At 38.9% G+C, this 25,228-nt stretch overlaps 1 protein-coding gene across 2 annotated transcripts in view; it reads left to right on the top strand.

The window, feature by feature from the left end:
• Positions 1-24,448, top strand: part of MID1 (midline 1) — a 166,590-nt gene extending 142,142 nt beyond the window's left edge. For both annotated transcript variants that reach the window (XM_055802805.1, XM_005229445.4), the window contains exons 8-10: positions 7,491-7,652; positions 9,879-10,086; positions 11,636-24,448. In XM_055802805.1, the coding sequence (XP_055658780.1) occupies positions 7,491-7,652; positions 9,879-10,086; positions 11,636-11,984 (719 nt within the window). In that variant the 3' untranslated portion in view covers positions 11,985-24,448. The remainder of the gene's footprint in view (positions 1-7,490; positions 7,653-9,878; positions 10,087-11,635) is intronic.
• Positions 24,449-25,228: the final 780 nt, after the last annotated feature.

Raw genomic sequence — 25,228 nt, 5'->3', positions numbered from 1 at the left:
AGACATCATTCTGGCTCAGGAAGTCCCAGAGCTGTAAGCTGTTGAGGTCTGGGAGAGCGTGGTAAGAAATGACTGCGGTGTGCTTTCCCTGTTCCTTAACAGCTTCCTCCACTCTTTGCTTTTGGCCACCACCAGATAGCCCAGCCATGCACTGAGCTACATAGGCTTTGTTCTGATTCAGTGCAGAAGTGGTTTTCTTCTTACAAAATTTGTTGAGATACTTTGATGAAAGTCAGTGCTGTGGACATGTTTACGTGCTTTACGTCAGTGGAAAAATGGTAAGGTCTGTGCCAAGTTTCAGTACTGAGTCAGACTCTTGTACTGACTCTGTTGCTGTGTGCACCTCATTTTCTCCACCACTAAACTGGAGTTAGTTTTCCAAGCCATCTGAAAGGATATCTGAGGATTCATGTGCTGGCATTTTAACACCATTTTTAAGTAGCATGCTGTGACTATATTATGATATTCAGGATTGAATAAAAAATAGGGTGGGCTATTGATAATTTGATGTATGTTCTGTGAAAATCTCCATTTAGTATTTCACTAAACAGCTTCATTTTAGAAAACACAGTGTAAAAATTAAGACTGCTGGAAAGACCAAGTAAACTTCAACACATGCTCCTACATCTGAGCAAGCTGGATAACAAAAATATCTAATAGTAATTTGGAATGAACGAAGCAAGGTAGATAAGGAAGGAAAAGCTTCCCTGATTAATTGCTATTAAGCAGGCAGGACTTAGTGATAACTCAGGACGTTGCTTGTTTAGAAACCCATTTTTATGCTTTATGCTAGAAAACTTTATGCACGTCAGTAATGGGCTCTAAATGCTTTATGCTAGAAAACTTTATGCACGTCAGTAATGGGCTCTAAGTGTGAACATAGCAGCAGAAAGGTATGCCATTTCCACACCTTTGTGAGGTGGGGTTTTACTCTTTTCTTACTAGTGAATAAATAACAAGTTATTTCATTTTTAGGCTGTATTGTAGGTGTCCCATGTGGAGGTGAAAGCTTTGATCTGCAAAACATGTATTATTATTCTACTCTCAGCGATGCAATATGATAATTTTTGCAGAGTATGAAGTGCTCAGTGTGCAGTCTGAACTTCTAGTTTATCACTTTGCAAAAATGGTGTCATTAAGAGTTTGAAGATAAAACAAAGTAGCACTGTAAGAAACTTTGTTTCTTGCCAAAGACCTTAAATGACAGTAGAAAGAAATGAAAGAACAGGTGTGTGTCCCCCTTTTCTCTTTTTTGATGCAGCTAGCTCTTAACACAAATATACTGGCTGTTAGTTTCAATTTAATTGAAAGCTATAAAGTTAACCCAAATTAAATACATGCGTATATAAGAGTTATCTAAATGTTGTAAAGCTGTTTTTAATCTCATTACTTAAAGTAGACTTGAACACCTCCAATGGAGATATTCATGCCAAATCTAACTGCTACAGATCTGCCCATGCTTCCAACAAGTGAGACTCTCCCAGTTCATTACAGCATCCGCTGGTACTGAAGATTTGCCCACTAACGTCCTGTTTTTGCTTAGAACACTGCCTGGATGTTTCTTCACTTCGTTAGATTATATTCTTTGTCCTGCAGAAGGATCTAATATCCCAACTTTTATAAATGACTTTCCAAGGTTGTCCCTAGAATACCAGAGTGTACCTTAGTGGTGTGGTTGAACACAGAGAGCTATTTTCTTTGTGAGTAGCATTAGCAGGTGCAGCAGCCTTCAAGTTTTGATGAACTGAAGCTAAGTGATTTTTTTTTTTCTTTTTGTCTTGCTTTAATGAAATAGCATTTAGCACAAATTTCTTTCTATTTATGGTATTTGTGTGCTGATGCACGTCTTTATTTTTAGAATTTATTTCTCTGTCATATCCCGAAAAGTTTCCATTGGTATTGTGTGTTGCCTGTAGCAGATAATGTAAGCAGGTTCATAGTCTTCAGTTCTGTGTTTTTGTAGCTATGAATGAGTCACAAGAGAGTAGCTAGAGTACTACATTAAACCAACAAGCGTTTTTCCCCTGAGACAACAGGAATCACTTTGCATACATACCCACCTACCGTGCTAATGGAGACTGTTCTTTTGGAATCCATTTTTTAAAACCACATAGCCATACTGACTGCACTTTCCACTCCTCAGTACATTTCCCCCACCAGAGGCATATATCATTCCAAGATTGCGAAGAATTCAGTAACAAAAATAAGAAATGCTATGTTTTTCTAGTGTATTTTCTATCCAACATAATCAACTATATTCTTTTTTATTAACTGAAAAATTGGAGAGTTAACATTTGATGGAAAAGCTCCAAATAGAGTATTTCATTTTGAATCCTATTTCATACAGGAAAGATTATTTCCAAATGTGGCCAAACTGCTTGGCTATTAAATGTCTGGCAGCCCTCTTCTGTGCATAAGAACTTTAAATGAAGCAGGCTTTTACTAAAGCAGTTGTTCTCAGAGTTGTACCATTCACACATTTGCATTTCTGAGAGGTGGCTAATTACCTGCAATCTGAATATTGTAAAGGCTTTCAAAATGACTTTGTTACTAGCTAGTTAACGTGCGTTATAATTTCATTATTCCATTTCAATAAATTTTCAAGTATTTATTGAGTATGCACTTTTTTTAACATCATAGATTTGCTTTAATGTGCTTCAGGAAGGTTATAATTTAAATATTTAGGTTTTTACTAGCCATGGTACAAGGTGTCTTCATGAAAAACACATCTCTCTTCAAGACAAAAAGCAGTAAATAACTTTCTTTTTTCTAGTAAGCGGAATTTAGGTTAGTTATCAGCTAAATACTAAAAAGCACTGTATTAAGGGTACAGCATACTGCCAGGACTTTTTCAGTGTTACATGGCTGCTCTTCCTATGAGACACAATAAAATTTTGTTGAAGGATCTAAGACAATTTGGAGCCCAAGTTTCCATGAAAAACAGTGACTTTATGATTCACCAATTACTTTTTGAATATTCTAACTTTTGTCTGTTTCTGGAAATTTTAATTTATTAAAAACATATTCCTTTTAATCTTCAGATTGCTACAGAGGATTTTGGTGAGTATCTTAATGGTACAAGAGCAAATTTGGGATAAAACCAAGAAAACTTCTGCTTCTTGAAAAGTATCAAAAGAGTGCATTTCTTAAAAAAAAAGTGATGTGTTTTGCAGAAATGCTGCGTATATGATTTTCTTTCACATGGGAATGCAGAGTAGGAGTGGAGAGCTATCTGTTACCTTCACCTACTGTATTTGTTCTACTAATTTGAACGGGTAATAATTTATTTAAATAAAGCATTTTATAATAATTAAAATACTCAAGAGATTAAATAACCTTCCCATGGCTTTCGTGCTTCTCTTCTAGTTTTCAGGAAGATATATTTTATTAATTTCTACCCGTGTAAATTTTAGGAGGATTTACACATTGGGATTTTTTCCATCTGTTTTTCAAAGTGCATCAACGGCCAACACCAGGGAAATAGCTCTACAAATTATTACCTCCAGAGTCTGAGAAACTTGTTTTCAAAAACTCACACATCCTGTATGGACCATCACTGTGCTCACTGCACCATTCCAGGATGTAATTTAAATTCTCTACATTTTTGTAGGTTACAGTTTTGAAATACATTGTTTTACCACCTGCATAACCCTGTAAAAAGCCCTGGGTTTTTGAAACAAGAAACCTGAACATAGTTTGGGTTAGGAGTGGGTACAGTAGGAGACCCTTACTTCCTACTGCTGTGCCAGTGAGGAGAAGATGTCTACTTTTCCACTTAACCTGCTGCCACTGGCAGGGAGCTGAGAGGGCATACGCTACCCCTGGATACCCATGTTACCAGGCTGCTTGCTCATTTCCCTGAACCTTCTTAATCATCTTCTTTTGCATTCACAGAAGAAAGGTTGTCCTGACAGGGCATACCTGGAGACAAATTCTTTTAATGCAGTGACAAAATATCCTTTCATACCTAAAAGCTTAACTTGTCTGCCACTAGTTACTATTCTCTGTTTTGAAGGATTTGGGACTTGTAATTTGACACCATCAAAACTTAATTCCCAAGATTTTTGCATCAGAGTTCGAGTTAAAGCCTGTTATCAGATAGCTCACAGTCAGGAAGCAGCACGTGGACACGTCACTGAGTCCCTTGGTGCATAGGCAAGAGCTGAGCTTGTTGGGACAGCAAGGTTTGTTGAGCAAAGTAACGGAGTCAGTCACTGCACATCCGACATTTATTGAACACCAGTAGTCTGGGATGCCCAAGACTGGCAAGTCAAAGAAAAAAACCCAAGGTTTCTTGTGCCACCAAAGAGGATAGAGCCTTCCTTTAGAACAAGAATCAGGTCAAAAGGAGGGTTACCAACTCTCTTAGTTGACTGTGTAGAGTTTAGGGTAAGTAACGTCCTAACTCAGGAACTCTGATCTTTGGTCAAGGTCAGGTGGAATGAATGTTTACCTGCCTGTGACTGTTTAGACATTAACCCTAGAAGCAGAAGCCAAGGTGTAGCACTACCTAAAATTATTGTGGCTCTGCCTTCTATACATAGAAATCTAAATTAACCGTTAACTGGATTATTTAATAACATAATAATTTACTCTGAGTACTTGCATAGTAGTGGGTATTTTGTATGTATAAACACATGCACAGTAGGAGAGGACAAACTGGAGAAGAGACTAATAGCATTGCAACTGTACCTTTACAGTCCTTCATATACCTATTTAGATCCAAGTTTTATGCTTCGTTACAGAGTGATCAGCCTGTGGAGGGTATCATAAAATGTGTAATTCAAGCCTAGAAAATGTGCCCTTTAGAGAGGTGTAGTGACTAATGTAAATGTAGTTTTGAGATAATTTAGCAAAAATCTGTACATTTCTGTGTCTGTGTAAGGGTTTTTTTTTTTATATATGGCCTATGCATACCATAGACCTCTGCTTTCAAAGTGTGCTTGTGGAAGGAGAAGACACTTCCAGGACCGTTGCCTGGATCCATCCCACTTACTGTTATATGGTATTCAATGCCCCATCAGAGGCATCTGAATTAAGGATTCCTTGGTCATGCTGGACTCCCTCTAAATCCAGTGCTTCATTTTCTTTTGTTTTAACTTAACGCTTTGCAAGAGGAGCTATGAGTCAGGTACGTGATAGTCTCAATGCAAAATCAATGTGGCAGTTCAGCTACAGAGCAAGTGCGCCTTTAATACCTGTGGCAAATTTTTACTGGGAAAACATGAGGAATCCTCTGAGCAGGCAGTGAAATATTTTATGCCAGGAAACTGCTACTTTTATTTCCTTTCTTCCTCTTAGGAAACCCATTCACACCCAGCCTAAAAAAATAAATATCTTTCAGTATGTATGGTTCAGTGAAACAAGACGTGGACTGATGTTGCTATAAGCAGTTTACTACAAGTGCTAGGCACAACTGGGGTTTTCATGGGGTATAACACTGAGTTCTTTTTTTCCGAGGTAGACAGATGATTGCTTTGTATGACCTAGTTTTTCAATAGTCTGGAGAAAAACAGTGCCGCAAGGTTGCTTTTCTTCGCTGCTTCTATCCACATATAGCATGCTCTTTGAACCCCTTGTAGCTGATATTTAGGGAGGCTACGTGGGGTCAGGATGTTCACTGGTTGGAGCATGAGGAACATACTAGAATTCTGTTTTCCCACTTTACACCAAGAAACAGCAACAAAGAACTGTTCGTATTCTGGTAAATCTTGGTCTAAAAGCCACAACCCAAGTGTGCATTCAGCCACAGGCTTAGACTTCCAGATTTCAAATCAGTGTGGTGGAGGGGGTTCATCTCATCTCATTTGAGATACCTGAAGGTAGAGATCTGACCTATGCTAGTTGCCTAGCCCTTCTCTGTGGCCAAGAAAAGGGAGGCACTTGTGGTGGGATATTTATACCTGGAGAAGTGAAAAAACTATTCATTTCTGTCTCAGAGCCCAGAAAAATAGGTTAGACATTGCAGCTGACAAGATGATCTGAGTCACACCTGAAACTATGCCTCAGTTACCTGTTTGCCAAGCAGGATGAATACCTGCCTGCCTCTCAAGGATGTTATATGTAATATCAGAGAACTTTGAGACAAAAACTACACAATTCTTAGATTGATATTTGGGGTATGAGTTCTGTTTCTAATGAACTTTTGTCAGGAAAAGCACATCCCAAATTAGGAAGGAATCTCCCAGTATGGTTATGAATTGTCTATGAGTCTGTAAACCTGTGTCACAGTTCTTTTTCTTTTGAGTTTTGTGTCCCGTAGCCTTTTAAGTTTTACTTTACGTAAAGGTTTTGTATTGCCTAATATGCAGAGCTGAAATTGCTACTGACTTCTGAAAGATTCTCTTCACTAGTACTTACTTACTGGTTTGCTGGTGAAACATGAGTTAAAAGCTGAAAGCTGTTTTCTAATAACAGTAGCTTTCATAACATGTGCTATGCCCAGCAAAGGCAGAGAACAAGAAATCAAGTTCTTAATCCAGTCAAGAATTTTTCTTTTAAGTTTTCCAGCCTTACATATGTACATGTATCTTTTTCTAGTTGTACAACTATATAAAATGTTATGAATATATATACTTCATGAACGTTAAATTAGTTGCTTATGTAAACATTTGTAATAAGAGAGCTATCAGACTGGGGATCCATTAGATGAGGAGCTGTCAAAAATGTACAGTAAGTAGTATGGGTGATTGACTGTCACTGCAGTTATATCACAGTAGGAAAAATTTATGTAGGTGAGTACGTTCATCATAATGGAGTATTTTCCTGTTTTGAAGATGATATTGCTCCTCTCTTAGTTTACTTACTTCCTGCATATTATACTTCTGCAGTAGGCATCAAACGTACCCCAAAAAGTTTGTAACTGGAAAATTATCCAGCTCTTTCCCAGCTGTCATCTAACCATGAGGGCATAAATCAAAAAGTTGGATCCATCAGATTTACTGGCTTAGATTACATCCTGGCAAAGTTTGAAGTGTATGAGCCAAAGCCTTCTCTGAAGCCCATGCTCCACCCTGTTTGGCCTCCCATGATTTGGTTCAGGCCCTGAGGAATGCATACCTGGGGACTGTCAGCAAACATGCCTCCCAGCCCTCCTAGCTTTACTGCTTTCGTTAGTTTTCTGAGGCTTAGGTGGAGTTCATTAATCCAAACAGTAGATTGATGGGATCTCCATAATCCTCTAGTTCTTAAGCAATAAAGAATTCCTTGTGCTGGGATATGAAAAATCTCAGACCGCTTGTGCCTCCACCAAGACATTTCTTAAATGGCCATTTTTTCTGGTTGACTTCACGGAGCAAGAACTTGAAAGGTACCTTGGCTGAGGGCTGATGAAATGAGTTAGTGGCATTAAGTAGCAACTCAGTGAATGTAACAACACTTTAAAAGGTACAGAAGTAAAATTCATATGGGTTGTTGGGTGCTTGGGAGTGCTCTAAATGTTCCTCTGTTATAAACTGTTATGCTATGACTGATGTGCTCTTAAATTGCAGGTTTATGCAACTCAGCCGACAGCTGGATGATTGTTCCCAATATCAAACAAAACCACTACACAGTGCACGGGTTACAGAGTGGCACTAAGTACATCTTCATTGTTAAGGCCATTAATCAGGCAGGCAGCAGAAGCAGCGAGCCCGGCAAGCTCAAGACAAACAGTGAGTAACGTGAGATCCGGCACGCACACATTCTTCTCCTTTCTTGTCTGCCTTTTTAAGTTTTATCTTTAGAAGATATAAGATCACAAAGTAGTTTCACTTGTTTAAAGTTCTTCCCACAATGTAAGCCACTTATTTAATTTAATTCAAGATTACAAGTCTTCAGTAGTACAGAAAGTCCTTTTTTTTATCTCTTTTTTTTTTTTTAGAGAGATGCATCTGTAGTTTGGTCACTGGAAATACCATTTAGGAACACAGCCATCACATGTGAAATGATTGAAAATACTCTTTTGTGGTTTTGTTTTAATTTCCTCTCTATTCTTTTTTCCTCTAGAAAGCAAAAACTTTTCTTGTGTTTGAAATAAAGCATTTTATTTTTTGTACAGTGTTCATAAGATAATTGCTAGTTTAATTTTATCCTCCAAAATGATCTCTTTCTTAGGACACTGGAAAACTTCTTAGCTTCATCCCCCTCAGTTTTTTATGGAGTTCAGCAAGGTGGTAGAGTAGTCAGAGATCCCACTTCAGAAAAACAATGGTTAGACAAATTATTAGCAGATGTAGTATAGCAATTTTAAGACTGGTTTTCAGCCTTTTTCTTCTTGTGTCCCAGCCAATCCCTCAGTCACGTAGTCATCACAGGCAGCTCTGAGCGCTGGAAAGAGAACACTGGGATTTGTGCACCCTCTGAAACCTGATCATTGTAGGGGAGGGTGCTCAAAGAGGGGCAGTACCAAATGTTGCAAGAAGGAGGCTGCAGGGAATGCCATGTACCCATTTCTGATTTTCTCCTTTCTGCTATTAACCTGGCTAGGACTTCTGTGTAAAATCTACTCCTACAAACCCCACATATGCTACCAAGAATCTATGTCTTGTTAAACCTGGTAACACAAGCAAATGCATAAACAGAGGTCCCATCTGAAAACAGCAATCTTTTATCCTTTTCTCTCGTTGTGACCCAGCGTGGCACGAGAGCAGTCTCTTGGGTGACTGAGAAATTATGTGACTAGATACAAGCCAGTGCAGAGAAGGACATCCTTCAGATACTGCTTCAGCAACACAAAGTCTGCTAACCAGTTAGAGAAGCAGGCTGTAGGTATTTTACTGCTACCAAACAATAAGAAAAAGTAGATAAAATGTGCCCCATGTACTTTCCAATGGGTTTATCTTATAATTGGTCATAATGCATAACTAAATACACATTGCAAAAGTAGGTAACTGAACAATTTACATTTTATTTGAAGTGCATATTTCGGTGCCTCACACAGATTTCATGAGAACGCTCAGTTGTATTTTCTGTGCATGTCATCAAATCTTCCACTTATATTTTTTTCCCCTTGATACAAAAGACAGTGAGAAGGGAAAAGGGCTTTGCTGGACCACTTGTGGAGTCATGTTCTCCTAGCTGTCTCCTGGTGGAGGTAAATGGTCATTCTGCTTTTTGACACAATGAGCAAGCCTGTCAAAATCGTGGCAGGCTTTATATATCTACAGGGTTCAGTTTACCAAAAAGCTTCCTGTTATTGTCTACAAACCTTGTGCTACAGCTGAAGATACTTGCCAAGAGCAACAGCCTCAGTAATGTTTTTACACCGTATTATTCGGACCAATTTACAGTTCACTTCCTTCTTTTTAATGTACAGTATCCAGCACCACATGGGCATCCTTCCAAAGTGATCCTGAATTATTGACTGTCCTTGTTATAAATAAAGCTGTGAGTGAATGAACAGACAAGGCTAGGGCTTCTTCTTATTTTCAAACTCATTTTGTGGGATTTGAAATCATACTTTTTGTAGTAATGATGAAGATGTCATTATGAAGCCTTATCCTTACAGAATTAATAGAATGCAATTTATTCTAAATCTAATATGCTGTGAAAAAAGCAACCCTCAGACCTTTATTAGCATGCATATTGGTTTCAATTACATTGAAGAATTAGAGTAGTCAGGTTACCTCTAGGTCAGAGATAATGGACATGATGATTATGCAGGGCTCTTTTCAGGGATTATCTACACAGGGAAGTTAGTGCACAATGAGATTGACAGTAAACTGACAATGAAAACCAGCTATTGCAGGGAGCAGAATAGGTTCATCTATCTCAAACATGCTTCAAAGGGGGAGATTAATATGGTTATGTAATCTTGTGGGCTCCTTAGAGGCTTGCTAATCCACTATCCTTTTCAAAATCAAAGCCAAACCATTCTTCTGCCATCTTTGTGTCTCTAGGTCAGCCATTTAAACTGGACCCCAAATCTGCTCATAGAAAATTGAAAGTGTCTCATGATAACTTGACAGTGGAACGTGATGAAACATCCTCCAAAAAGAGTCACACACCAGAGCGATTCACGAGCCAAGGGAGCTATGGAGTAGCTGGCAATGTGTTCATTGACAGCGGGCGGCATTACTGGGAAGTGGTTATAAGCGGGAGTACATGGTATGTATATAAAAATATATGTGAAAAGAATCACCAGTTCATACTGTGCGGGTCCTGGCACAGTTTCTCTGACAGAGACCAGTAGCAGAGGCATGGGGAACAGTATAAGAGCAAGACAAGCATATACTTTCACATAATTTATCAGACTACTTTCCCATTTTCCAGCACTTTTGGGCTCTGGAACTAAATCTGCCAGATAGAGCATCTTTATATTTAGCGGCCTTCACATCTCCATGCTCGGGATGGCTGTACTGTGAATCCACACACAGTGCATTTTGATTTTAGTGAACTGGGGAGCTCAGAAAGCTTCATCTTGTTTATACGACAGAGCGAACTTTCTAAGCGTGATCATTTCTTTACTAAATGTGAAAGAACCTAGTGCCCTTCAGTAAGAAGAAAGAAATAAATCAATATAAAGACAATGCGATGGTCCAGTTTTACAGGGGTGGAAGTTAGATTTGCGTCTGGGGAAGGGGGCTCGAAGCAGCAGAGCTGTAGGTCTGTGCCCCAGGGTATGAAGCGAGGAGCAGGAACAGGAGTGCATTCCTCCACCTCTGAATGGTCCTCTGTGTCATACAGGGGTCGATTTCAGGGGCCTTTTAGTTAGTGGAAGCGATGTCACCCTTTGGGATTCAAAGGCAACAGTCATGATGGAGGTTAATGGAGTGGAAAAATCAGTAAGATCTTCAGGTATGCCCACTGTCTCAAACAAGAAAAATGCTGTTTGCCTGTGCCAACACTAAGGAATGGAAATAAAGTAACTTATGGCACATTAATCTCTGTTGGTTGAAAGCCCAACAAATACTGCAGTGTCTCTAGAACGTGAGGAACTTTTACATTTCTGTTATATATGAGAAATCAGGTATTTGCCCTCAGTGTCCCTTAATGACAACATTTTCACAATCCTTTGACCCTGCACATCTTGCCATAAATTATGGTTTGCAGCGCAAATGTCTTCACCTACAATTGCTTCACTTGGCCCATAACCCAGTCTCAGAAGTGCTCATTTGAATCTGAAAACCACACCAACATCTGGCAAAACATATTTGGGAATGGCAATTTTTTTTTTTTGCTTAATGTGTCCTTTGGTGCTTACTCTTGCATTCCTTCTTCTGGGCCATATATTAAAGGAGCAAGGAGAGATCAGATTAGCTGACAGATAGCAGTGTATTTTAAAATCAAGGAATTCCTCTGTTTTCATCTGTTTGAAAGTAGAAATTTGAGGCCCAGCGATTTAAACTCTGAGTTGCTGAGTACTCAGCAAACCTGCTTTTGAATACCAAAGGCAAAAACATTATCATAGCAGCCAAACTACAAACAATATGAGGGACAATAAAGTTTCTCTGACCTCTCAGATCCAAAAGAGGTATGGAGAAAAACATTAGCTAAGCCTGTGTAGATATTGTGGTAAAACATCACTTAATTAGAATTTAACCAGCAGAAGAGGCTGGGGGATTCCAGTGAGTCCTCTGGGCTAACATTTAACATTCACAAGAGATCAACGTGACAGGAAGCATTTGTTTCCTTGAGCTTTTTTTTTGTTTTGCAGGTATGCCATTGGTATTTCCTACAAGTCAGCACCAAAGCATGAGTGGATCGGGAAGAATTCTGCCTCCTGGGTGCTTTGCCGCTGCAATAACACATGGGTGGTGCGGCACAACAGCAAAGAAATCCCCATCGAGCCTGCGCCTCACCTCCGACGGGTCGGGATTTTGCTGGACTATGACAATGGTTCCCTTGCTTTTTACGATGCTTTGAACTCCCTACACCTTTACACTTTTGACATTACATTTGGGCAGCCGGTGTGCCCCACGTTCACTGTGTGGAATAAGTGTTTGACCATTATAACTGGCTTGCCTATCCCTGACCACCTAGACTCCTCCGAGCAGCTCGCATGACTGCTAAAAGCCAAAAGGTAGGACGACACATCTGCCCAGGGTGGCCAGGCAGCTGCCTTCCAGGGCTTGCCCAGAGCTGGGGAACTGCATGGCATCCCAGCTGTCGCTGCCAAATCCAGCTGGAACTGAAAGGAGGAGAATATCTCTTTTCTGTGTACTTTGTAAAAAAGGACAAGACATGGCTTTAATAGTATCTTAGAACTTTCTTTGCAGTTGGTTTTGGTTGGTTGGTTTTGTATTTAGTCTCTTACAGGAAGATTTATAAATTATTTATAAAAAAAAAAGAAAAAAAAAAAAAAGAGAGAAGGGAAAGCCTGGTTTGGACATCTGGAAAATGACTTCTTTGTTTTGCACATTGACGGTCCTATTAATTAAAGTTTCATCAGCCCTTTACATCATTTTATTTTGCAGTGGATAAAAGCAGGAAATTGGAAGGATGAAAACTGCGCAGTGGACAAGTCAGTATACTGCAGGTTTTACTCGTGCCAATGTTAACATTCTCATTACCAGTCTTACTGACTGTGAGCTCTCCTAATTTCTACTTTGCACATGGGAGTGTGCAGACCAAAAAGAACAAAAATAAACAAGTGAGGAAGTGAAGCTAGCCAACACAGCAGAAAAAGAAAGTTTAATTTACTTCTGTTCACAGGGCTGTGCTCTCCCTGTTCATAAAAAACATGTGGAATATCTCCTAGAAATGTGAGTGGATAAATCATCTGGTGATTTATTTTATTGATGGCAACGTTCCCATCTACCAGTGCTTCGCTTTCATCTTTGGGAAACAGTGTAGAATCACTGAGGATGTGAAAGACTGATATCATCTCTGAGAATCAGCAACACTGGAGGAGAGCAGCCAATCCAAGGTCTGACTGTAGACTAATTTGATAAAGCACGGCATCATTTAAGGGTTGATTGTAATAGAAGATGTCACGGTTCTGATGGTAGACATGTGAATGCTTATTGCTGATTTTACAAGGTTCAACATAGCAAGCCCAGCCAACAGCTAGGAAGTGAGACATGTGCCACTTTACCATTTCTTTTAAATTAAGTACAAATGTTTCATTGTCATACACTATGCAGTCTCTATAACAAAGCAAGGAAATCTGTTTTACATGTGCTGTATGGAGAAACACTGCAGCTGGTTTGCTCATAGTTACCATTGTTCTGGGTTGTTTGGGAAAGCACAGTCCTCTTTGTGAACGAGGAGTAAACAGCAAGTTTTTAGCAGCAGCAGGAATCTGCATGGGTAGGCTCCATGTTCATCCTGGTATGGGTGGATGAACTTCAGGGAAGGCAACAGAGGTTGTACCTACTTTGTCTCAAAGGTGAATCAGGTGCATTTTTTTTTCTCTTTCCCTCCTACAGAACAGAATCCCTTTGTAATTACTACAATGTTTACGTATAAATGATCATTTTTGGAAATGCTTGAGGCATATGACAACACTAAAAAAATGGTTTTCCTACAGTGTTTTGTTGTTACTATGCAAGTGGTGAAAATCTGCCTGTGTAGAAAAAGGGTGAATTGAATATGAGCTTTAGGAAAAGATTTGCTCAGTAATTTATAACCATGCTTCTGGTGTCTTTTGAAAAGGATGCCTTAATGCACTTTTTTCCACTAATGGGTCCATAATAAACTGGTCCCAAGCTCAGTTTCAGATTTTTAAAATACTGATTCTCCAGGTACAAAGCTGTACTACAGTTTGCCTTATGATGATGTAGAAAACTTATGAGCAAAATAAGGAATACATACATGCTTATTTGATTTTTCCCCTTTTTTAACAGAAAATAAATGCTTATCTATGTTCCTTTGATTTCCCTTTACATGCCCTTCTAACTGCTGAATTAAATGGAGAAAAGTCTGGCAGTATGTTAGAGGAACCATAGCTTTCAGCTGGGGCAGCATCCCATGGTTCACAGGCTGGAGTCACTGATCTTTCCAGAGTTGACATAAGTAAGGGAAAATAGTGTGTACATATAATGAACTGCGGTGTTTATCATAGTGTCTTTAATAATCAAGAAACCTATACTCTCAAAAATGAAAAAGTAAATAAATCCTCAAACATTACATTTTATAATTGAGCACAATGTTATCAACACAATCTGATGTCATTGCCCAGATGATCTGGCCTGGGATATTTGGGAGGTAGCTGAGATGGCATGAAAGTTATTATAATGAGTTAACAGGAGATGAATGATACAAAGCAGTGATAAAAAGATGCAGGAGGAAAGGAGTTTTAATCTAGGATTATTGCCAAGTTTCTGCCTAAAAGGAAAGGGTGTATCACCTAAGTACATGCAGCAAAGCTGTGTGTCTTCTTTTTTGCCAGAAATATTAAATTTAGAAGCTGATTTCAGTAGTGGACAAACTGAAAATGCTGTTCAGTGTTTGGCCATACAATGTTGGCAGAGATTGAGCTGGATGGAATAATACCGTGAATTTGGAAAGATCCCAAATGATCTCACATATTTTCATTGTAAAGATAGACCGTGAGTCTAAAGACAGGTTATGGTTTTGGCCAATAGAAAAAGAACGGTCTGTTATCTAGAGGCCGTGCTGTATCATTTTTATTTTAACACAGAATACTTCATTTGGAACTAAGCCACATTTCTCCAGTGGACTATTAATTCAGTCAGTACTCTTTGTGCATATGTTTGTGTATATATGTACACATATGTATGAGTACACACACACCAGTATATGCACAAATATAGTGTGTAATTTGTGTATTTGCATACATACATACATACACACACAAACTGACAGTAACTGGTCAGGTGTTCCTTTTTTGCTTGTTTCTTGGACAATTTTATGTTCTGTATGACTATGAGGAAACAAGTTTGCTATGAATGGTATTCTTCTGGACATTTTTTAACAAACAAAATCTGTTTATTTTACAATACTTGATTCAATGCCTGATAAATCAATAAAAACATCCATGTGAAAACGTAGCTTCTCTGGTCTGTGGCATTTTACATGGTCCATAGCAATCAATTGAAATCTGAGGGCATGGTAATAATCCTTGTGTAAAAATAAAACGTGGTACTTTAATGTAGTGTGCAGTATTAGATGAGGGGATTCCCTGGTTTTTGAAAGTTTTGTGACTAGGAATGAGGTAGCATTGTATAATGCTGTGTTTAACAAAGGCAGGTTTTTGAGGAATAGTCTGCCGAGATGCAAGCAATGAATGTAGTAGATAAAGTCTCTGTTGGTATGATGATTATTTCAAAGCTGTATTTGAAACCCAAGTTGGTATTCAGCAGAGTTAGAGCAAACTATAGCACAGTCTCTTTAGAAGACAGTAGCATCGTCTTGGAATGGTCAAACCTTGAGGTAATGGAAGGATGGGGGACTTTTTTCCCTTTGAGGCCGGATAAGATTTTCCATGTGTCAGGCTCCCATGTTTTAATGCACATCTAATAGGGAAAAAATAATTCAGGAATGGGCTGTACATCATAAATCATTTAGCAGACTGTCTCCAGCCCACTGTAGTTTCCCATTGTTGTCTTTCAGGGAGCAGCAAAGTTGCTATGTCTTCTTTGTCTGTTTGGGTATCCCATTTCTCAATTGCTCAGTGAAGAGACCCTCATTGAGCAGTGTGTCCCAAAGGTAGGAAGCATAATAATCCCTAAGGTGTGGGTACACTGAAAAGTTGGAAATTTGCAAGTACAGGTGAAAACACATGCACATTTTTCATTATATTAGCAATAGTAGGTCACTAAACAGCAGTGTGCATCATCTGTTTTAATCTTGCACCTTAATTGCGAAGAGTATATTCTTTCCATGTTAGAAAACGCAGCAGGACACCATTGACAGCAAAATTGAAGTGTCAGCTCTTTAAGCAGTTCATTTTGAGATGACCAGCTTTTACAGCACTATGAGGAACTATTGGCCGTGGGAGATTTCATTAAACCATTATTTGACATCAAACACATTATAAGTATTTTTTTCATTATTCTTGTCTAGTAGTTCCCAGAGTCTGCTTTTAGTTACAGCAGCACAAATTTCAGATAAGCCCATGCACCAAAACGAAGTGAGTATTGCTAGTGTCTCTCATCCGTACCACCAAAACTGAGGCTATTCATTTTAATTGGAAACACTGCCTTCATTTCTGGTTTAGGAGTGAAGAAGTGTTGGACGCACACAGCAAGTACACGCTGGGCCACCTCAGTAACTTGGCCAGGGGACGCCTGGACCGAAGGCCATTGGAGGGGCTGCTTTGGGAATCCAGTCATAGACAAAAAATGTGCACAGGTTGCATATGTAGTGATGTGCTGGCAACTTTCTTGTAACACCATTTCTAATGTCTTTTCACATACTGGTCTTTCTACTAGTGGAAGTGTATATTAAGATACAGGAATGTAAAATGCAATATTGTCCTGTGGTTTTGGGTCGGTTGCCCATTTAGAAAATAGCACAGTGTTCTGAACTTCAGCCTTAACTTTTGTCTTTTACACACGGAGGGAAGCCCTGGTCACTCCCAAATGCTGATGGTAGGTGTTTTAGATTATGCTGAGCTATTTCTTTTTATTGTGCTTTCTGAAGTGAAAGAAGCTCTTTTTACGTTTTAACCTTTGATTTAGCACTTGGTTGTCATATAAAAAAATCCAGAGACCAAAAATCAATGTTTCTAAGAATGTTTCAATGTGGATAAGACTCTTGGTTTAGACTGTGAGGCTTAAGGCATCTGCATACATAAGTCTCTGTACCAGGATAGACTGATTCATGTGGAAGGTGAACAGTAAAGATACAAGTGTTTTCTTCTGAGGTAGGCTTTTGCATTAACTCCACTCTTGAAGTAGACTATTCCTTTTCTTTAATTTTATAAAATTGGTTTTCTATTTCAAGTGCAGACCATGTTAGTAAGATTGTAAGTAATATAATTTCTCACCATGCTACTTATTTTAGCAAGCCTTACCGGGTCACGTGCCTCTGGCAGTTTGCTGAACACATCAGCTGCAACCATAACCTTTGCAACATCACCTCTAACGTATGGACTAATGTTTAAGCCATTGATCAAGTATATAATTTTCCCAGGTGGGATTCATCTTGCTTTGAGTAAGGAACTCTAGCACAAATGGTGATACCAGTTCAGTGTGAGAGGTTCATATATTTCACAAAGATGGTATAGGAAAGATATAGGCTTGAATACTATCAACGCTGAGGCAGTTCTAGTTTAGAAGCATGGCAATGTATTAGGAAGGCATGAAGTCTTCTGCTACAATGTGATCAACAGTGTCATTATTGCCGCTGCCTGAGAGAGGGACAGAGGTAGCAAAAAATTCTGCATCAGCGCGGAGGGAGGTCATTCAGAGTGACAGGACAGCTGGAAACCTGCCAACGCTACCTGCCCTGGCACCATGCTGCAGGTCTGAAAAGCAAGTCTGCACCTCTTCTTCCTTTTGTTACAGCTCAGCCGCAATCCACATTCCCAAATGACAGGAAAAAAAAATTGCAATTATGTGTTTGAAATCCTAACCTGAATAAAAGCGGCAAGGCAGGGATGACAGCCCCAGGCCTTGATTCTCCTTTACTCACCCAGATTTTTACATCTGTTGACTTCAAAGGAGATAGTCCTGATTTACATAGAGGTAGATACAAGCCCATGAATCTTCGGTTTCCAAAGGGTCAAACCGAAGTGAAGCAGGAGCCCCTGTGCAAACATCTCAGCATTCCTATTAAATCATGTCTTTGGAGAAAGCACATTTGCTGCTAGCAAAACTGCAGTTTCTCATGAGCTGTTTCCCAAGGCCAGCACAGGTGTGTTTTAAAATGTATGGTTCTTTTAAAATGTATGGTTCAATAACATTCTTCTTGGGTGAATTGTTCAAGCAATGCTTTGCTGTTTCCTCCAAGCAGGGTGGGAACAATTCTCTTAGCGGGTGCTGTGTTACTTTTATAAAATCATGAGAATGGCAAATACATAAGTTATGATACAATGCTGCAACATAAGACTATTGTTCTTGGACTTCCACTTAAAAATGGATAATAACTAGAGGTTTAGAAGTCTACTTCCTCTAACCGTCCTAATTTATATAATTGCTTGAATGTATGGAGATATTTGCTCTCAAGAAATATCATCTTGTTTCTTTTTAATTCATGCAGATAGATAGTGATTAGGAGTATTCCTGAAAATCCATGAATTCATAGAATAACTTATAATCTAGCCTTTGAAAGACAGCAAATGGAGGCTTTGTGTTTTGCATAACATTACTCGTTGTACAGGGATGAAAAACTGTAACTGTTTACATCACTGAAACATTAAAAAAATGACAGCAACTGCCACACAAGAGGATGGGAAAGTTTTTATTAGCAGGTTTTTATTTCTTCCTCATTTTTATTTTAGATGGAAAACAAACTATTCCATTTGAAAATATTTTTCTGTTATCCTTCCATTTCTTCACTTTGCATTTCTGTTTTCAGTCTCATTTTCAGATTTTAAATATTTGTGTAAAAAGAAGTATCTGTTTCAGAAAGTTAGATTTATTTTTTATTTCTTTGAAAATTACGTTTTTCAGGAGGCTCACAGAAAATGAAATGAGAAGTCAAAACACTAAAGCAATATGGCAGCTTGAAAGTCAAGAGTATTTTTGAAGTAGAAGTTAAATAAGGAATGTAGACAGGCCTGTGTCTGTTCTACAGTTACTGAATTATTTGGTTTCATTATTCTGGGCTTAATAGTGTTGCTCTCTAAAATCAAAACAATGTTATAAGATCTGATTAAGGAGCAGAAGCAGAGGAATAATAATTTATTTTAGGTTAAACCTGGAACAAGTTCCCTTCAATAGCAATATATATATGTTTATCTCCAACCTCATTAATGTCATGAATGTCAGCTGTTTGTTTGTTTTTTTTAAATAAATTAAATATTGTATGTCCTCTCTAGTAGTAGTTCCCAGCCTACAAATCTGTGTCTTTCTTGGGAAGTATGAGTCTAATTCCTTTTGGAATTGGGAACAGGCTCTCCCTGTGGCAGGTGTGAAGGTAGTGCTAGCACAGCAAGACCATCTCCCACTTGCAGGGGGCAATTTGATCTTTATTTTTGTCATCTTGTCTGTGTGAGTAGTAGCGATGACCAAACTGAGGATAAAATAGGTTCACCAGATTTGTGGGTGTGGGAAGAGAGGAAAGGCCTGTCTGGTGAATCACGGCTAGCAGTTACAACCAGTGGTAGACCCAACCCAGATTTAGAAATTAGCAAATGGAGATTTGTTCCTTGATACAATCAGTAACATATCTTTTTAATTTCTCCAAGTGACTGTGATCTCTTTCTCTCAATTTGTCCATCAGTTTTCATCCATGTGATCATTGAACATCTGTTGAAATTGGAGTTGAAAATGTTTGAGGTGGTTTTTTTAACTGTTAGGATTTTGCCAGACTACTTTGAAAACAAACATTTCTGATATAGTGTCAGTGGTTTATGGTAGTGGGTTGAGGTGAGGAATAATGTAGAACCTAAAGAATACATACAGGTGCAGACTGAGTTCAGAACAGCATAATACTGCTCATAAGAATAGTTTCCATCAATCCTAATTGAAATTATTCACATAGGTGAAGAGAGAGAAACACAACTGAATTCAGCCTTGGCATGTGCATGAATAACAGTCAGTGCAAAGCAGCACAGGGGCTGAAACAATTGAAAACAACAGACCTTTTTACTTTTCTGTAAAATTAATAGTTGATATTGTTTCTCTTCTAACAGTTGGGTCACAGCATTCCTACCTTGCATATATGTAGACAGACAGGAGTTATTATTAAGAAAGTGCCCCAAGTTAAACTGTAAATTCTTACTAATGCAAGACCAGTTGAGGAAATTAGGATAAATCTTTAAAGATATACACTAAAAGAACAACAGATAAAAAAGTTACTTATTCACAATCAATAATTCAAACAGCTGCATCCAAACTGACCTTTCTTAGACTCCTTACTCTGCCTTCCTGCATCCCTCTGTGGAGAGGATGAAACAGGAATGCTTTGCCTTTCTGTTCTTATGAAGTCAGTGCTCCATATTAGTGTTACTTGGAAATCTCTCAGGATGAATAAAATTAGCAGGAACAAGTAGAGTTCTCACCAGTCTTAGAGCCTGAATAAGCCCTTAGCCAGGGGCTAAGGCTGAATTCAAGGCTGAATTACCACCAAGGTATGAATGCTTTCACGTATTTTTGACAATGCAAGAAGAAACGTAGCAATAAAAAAAAAAAAGTGACCAATTTTATGCAGACATGGGAATAGACGTCATTCTGTCCAGCTAAAAAATATAAAATAGCAGCTACAAAACTGTTATTTAATAGAGGACCAGGAAAATATTTTTATGGATTTGGTATAAAGCATCTGCACTTGTTCTGGTTCTCATGCACACAGAGGTGCTGTAGGGTTAGGTCCTGACAACCTCTTATCTGTCTGTGCAAATAATACTGAGGGGTGGGATGGTGTGTGTGGGTACAGCTTTCCCTAGAAGTGCTCCCACGGGCCCAACTTTTCCTGCTTGTCCAAAAATAGGAGAGAGAAGCCAGTTTCCAAAGGTCTCTAGCACTAATCCTGCCCTGACCTTTCTGATGGCAGGAACAGTGAGGCCACAGGCTGGCCCTTGGCTCCACATCTTGTGTAGAAACAGGAATATGCTATGGAGCTCAAGCAGGCTCCTCTGGCTGAGGAACCTGAGCCTGCAGAAAGAGAGGTTGAACCAGCCCCACTAGCAAGGTTCAGGCATTTCCCCAGCTTCTGCTATAGTGAGGAGATGCAAGGGAAATCTTCCTCAGGACAGGGTGTGAAGATGGCACATCTTCTAAAGGCATACCTAAAAGGCTCAAAGAGAAAATTTTGTGGCGTTCATCCTCAAAGGAAGGGCTGCATAAGGCTGGGGTATGTTTTTCTGTGTTTCCATGAAGGCATGAAAAGCTGCCTCCTTACGCCTCAGGTTTGGTAGTGCTTGTGGGCAGGCAGGCCTCACAGTTGATTTTGAACACTGGAAAATCATTGTCCCATGTTTTACGCCCCACTGACCTAAAAGTTTGACAAATGGGAAGAAAAAATTGTCAAATTCCACTGCATGAAGGCTTATACGGCTAGTCTTTATTGTCAAAATTAAGACAGTGCAAAAAGAGGCAACCAAACCCATGTGTGAAAAATCATTTGTTACAACTGATACATCTGACATATTTTTAATCAGATATTATAATAGTAACAGAAACAAAGTGGAAAATTGATCATGACTGGAACTCTGATGATGAAAAGTAGAAATTGAAGATAGAAATAAAATAACTAGGGAAGGCACCTAAGAAAGTACAACTAGAAAGGGTTGCTAGTACAGTGCAATAAGTCTGGTAGAAGCTCATCTGGAAGATGGCAAAATGCTGGTCCTCCATAGTGAAGAAAGGTGATATTCAGTGTCCCAAGATCAGAGAAAGGATCATCAGAAGGAAGAGCCCAGGTTAGAAGGGGGGATGTATATGCGGTTTATTTAGTCTAGCAATTATGCCTGAATGGAGATAAGGTTGTTGAGTCTGTAAACATATGATTAGGGGTAGCACCAGGAATAGAGAATAACAGTTTGAAAAGTCAATATTGGTACCAGAATAAAAGCAGTGGACCTGTTTATGGACAGGTAGGTCTATAGACATCAAAAGGGTCACTTCATAGGACAGCAAGAGGAAAAAGGAATCCTGCTGTGTCTGAGGTGAAGCTTTGTGTGTGAGATTAATCACACTTCAATCTAAATGTCCAAATATTAGTTGACTAGGCCTAAGCATATTTTCTAGGCATCTTCTATAACAAATGGGAAGCAAATAGCATCTCCAAACATTCATCCCAGATATTCTAGCAACCTAGCTCAGAACGGGCAGAATCTCTCTGTAGGAGTGATCTTTCATATTGGTCACATGAGGAGTCACAGACAGCTAGTGTGTACTTGATACCTGCCTTTTAGATAGGTAAAGGCAGATAAAGTGACTATGACTACATATGTAGTAACTGGGATACCGACATTTTTGTAGTGGCAATTATAGAGTAAATCCATTTTTTATATACATCATACAGAAACTTACAGACAGCTTCTGACTTAAAATCCTTGCTGTGCTGAGGTAAGCAGGCAATTTTTCATTGGACTCAGTGAAGCCCAGATTTTGCCTCTTAAATATGAACAAGGTGAAATATTCAAGTCAGAGTCATATTAAATGCAGACATCTCCTACAACCAAAGACTGTTCTATCCACTGAGCCCTTGTTTTTTCAAAGCAAGTTATTCAGTAAAAATGGCCATCCAGGCAAAGTCAACAAATGAAAATGCATCTATCTGACCATCAAACAAACCTCCTTGGAGATGATACGTGTTTGCATGCGTTCTATTGCCTTGATCATGTGCAGAAGTATTTTAGACTCCAAACTGGGTTGCTTATCCAATGCTGCAAAATGCTATGTATTAATAGTAAGCATTGTTCTAGCATTATTCTTAAAGTTTGTTTTAATAGATGTCACAACCAGGTCTCTTCTGGCATTGCCTGAATTCAAGTTGTAACTACAAGATTGTACGAAAGCTAGAATAGCAGTTGACATGGCTGCATCATTCATTCCTCACAATAGTAAGCATATATCGGTGTGATAGACTGAGTACAAGCATTAAACTCACAGTGCCTGTGCCAAATGGGTGTACTTTATGGAGTCAAGAGCTCCTCAGCAATAATTCCTTTGGAATGGAAAAGTAGCCAGCACTTATAAGTTAAAAGGAATGCATAAGAGATAGCTGAGAAGTGCTGTCTCTTTTACATTGAAGTTGGGTGCTGAGGTCAAAAGAACTTATTTTACTATGTAATTTCTTTGCATCTTCTGCAAAGGGAATAGGGCTGGTTCTCTGAAGGGTAACTGAGAGTCCTTTTGATATTCATGGCAGATTGTTTTGATGGCTACCATCCAGAAAATCTTAATGGAGAAAGAAAAACACTCTGCAGGTGGATGTAAATACTCCTTTTTCCAGGGTTTTATCTTAGACTCACCTCTTTGCACTGTATAGGTTACTTTCAGATGTTCCTTTTTAAATATTTCTAAACAGCATGAGTATTTATCTAATGATGCTGTGGTGAGGTATGATTCATCCTACAGGTTAGCAGAGTGCACAGCTGAAAAAAATCTTCACATGCAAAGTATTGTTAACTGTTTGCTCTTCATAAAAGGGAAGGAAATGACTCAGGCAGGAGAAATGGTATGGTGAAGATTGTTAATGCTCTTCAGGCTGATAGAACAATATTTCCTCAAATAAAAGTAAGAGTTTCTGCAGGAAGCATTTTCTGATGGGAAAAGGATTAACACTCCAGGAAGGATACCTAAGGAAAACCAACAGAAAATCACCCAAACTAGGCAAATATTTTGGAAAAGGGTTGGCAAAGAGAGATTTAATGGGGTTCAAGTCACAGTGAAAAGTGGAATATGGACATGACTGAGATAGTACGGTGTGCTTTGGAGAGACCAGTCTGAGAATTTCTATTTGCAAAGAGTATGGGATTAGTTCAGTAGCAGTGAAACCACACCGGCCCATCCTGCTTAGGAGTCTCACAGTTGGAAGCAGCAGCAGAAAATAAAGGAACTGAATCACAAGTCAAAAAAGGTGAAACTGGGATAATTTTCTCTTCCTTTTCTACTCATTGAAAAGAAAGAGGAATTTGAAATATCCAACAGCAGGAAACAACACAGCATGAAATACTTTTGTGAAATTACTGTCTTTCTCCATACCTTTGTGATTTGTAACATTAATCATTAAGCTGCAACTTGCTTCATTACTTTTATTAATTTTCACTATTTGAATGAATTGTTCCTTCGTATTTTCTGCCTAAAACTCAGTTAGCCTACAATCCTGATTCACATGCTAGCAGGACCTTACATCCTTAGGTATTTCCCATTCCATAATAGTGTGGAATTAACTCTATCTCCTTACAAACTCTGGGCCCTTCCAGCAGCACGGTGGGAGTGTAGAGACGCTTTTTTCCAGCTCTAATTGGCTCTACCAAGGTTTTTGCTAAATGATGTAACTGTGTCCCTATGAGGACTCTAGGTTTGGGAGCTTGGTGTGTTGGTGTGGCAGAAGTAGGGCTGATTTACCTTTTACACAGAAGCAGGCACTGATTAAGTGGTTAAAAGCAACAATGGATGGTTTCGTGCCAAAGTGCTGGAATGGAATGTGTCTGGAAGGTGGTGAGAATGTTTGATGCTGGATGACGAGGAAGTTTTGCCAAGGCATTGTTGAGGTCTCACTATTAAGGATGTTAATGAAATGTAACTACAGTCACTGTAATGCAAAAGGATTTGACAAAATCTTTGTAAGGTTCTTGTGCTCTGAATGGTGCTAAAATATGGAATTTATGTAAATGTCAATGAACTGATGTTTAGTTATTGGAATAAGATACTGCAGGTCTATTGTGGGATATATAAATGAATGTGTAATCTAGGTGATTTGGGTTATTAAAAGATGGTTCTTTGGCCATCTGTCAGTGATTTTCTTTTACCAGGCTAAGGAAATTGTGTATATGAAAGGAAATAACAATTTATTAGCAAGTTTTGTATTGTATGAATGTGTCTTGATTTTTTGTAATAAAGAATGTTAACTCTACCTCTTAATTTCTGCTAAAGTAAACCTGTGACTTTCAGTAATGATTTTAATTTAGGCAGGATTGAGTTTAACGAAAGTAAGAGTGGCAGTTAAACATTCTCTAATGTCATTCAAGGTAATGGTCAACAGACTAGTAATTTGTTCATGGATCACTGCCTCGCTAAAGAATTCCTGTTGCAGGGAAATCACAGGGCACATGCAGCTGGCAGCAGCTTTCCAGAAATTTATCCCATCGATGGCTTTGAGGAAAACAGTGAAAGCTGTAGTGAGGAAAAACATCGAGTCAAAACATGGTTGGATTTGCCTGACTATTTTTCATCAAGGATAGCAGTTTTCATGGCAAGGGGAAGGGCTCCCAGCCTCACAACCCTCACAGCAGATCCAGGTGGCTTCCTGAGAGAAAGCCACTCTTCCCTGTTCACACAAGCTTTCTCCTCCACATCATTTCATAGGAGCTTGAACAGTTCTGGAGAAAAATTATTTTGTGGTGTAGAACTATTGAAGTCAAGGGTAGTAATAACAAAGCTAACTTTGGAGAGGTGCACAGGTAAGGGAGAGAACAAAGAAGCATTCTACTGGGATTAATGAGCTGTAGGCAAGATGAGTAAAACAAAGTTCAGAGGATTTTTTTCTCTCTCTCTGAATCAACATA

This window comes from Falco peregrinus, chromosome 4, assembly GCF_023634155.1.
Source record: "Falco peregrinus isolate bFalPer1 chromosome 4, bFalPer1.pri, whole genome shotgun sequence".
NCBI classification, from domain to species: Eukaryota; Metazoa; Chordata; class Aves; order Falconiformes; family Falconidae; genus Falco; species Falco peregrinus.
This window is presented reverse-complemented; position numbering and strand designations above follow the sequence as displayed.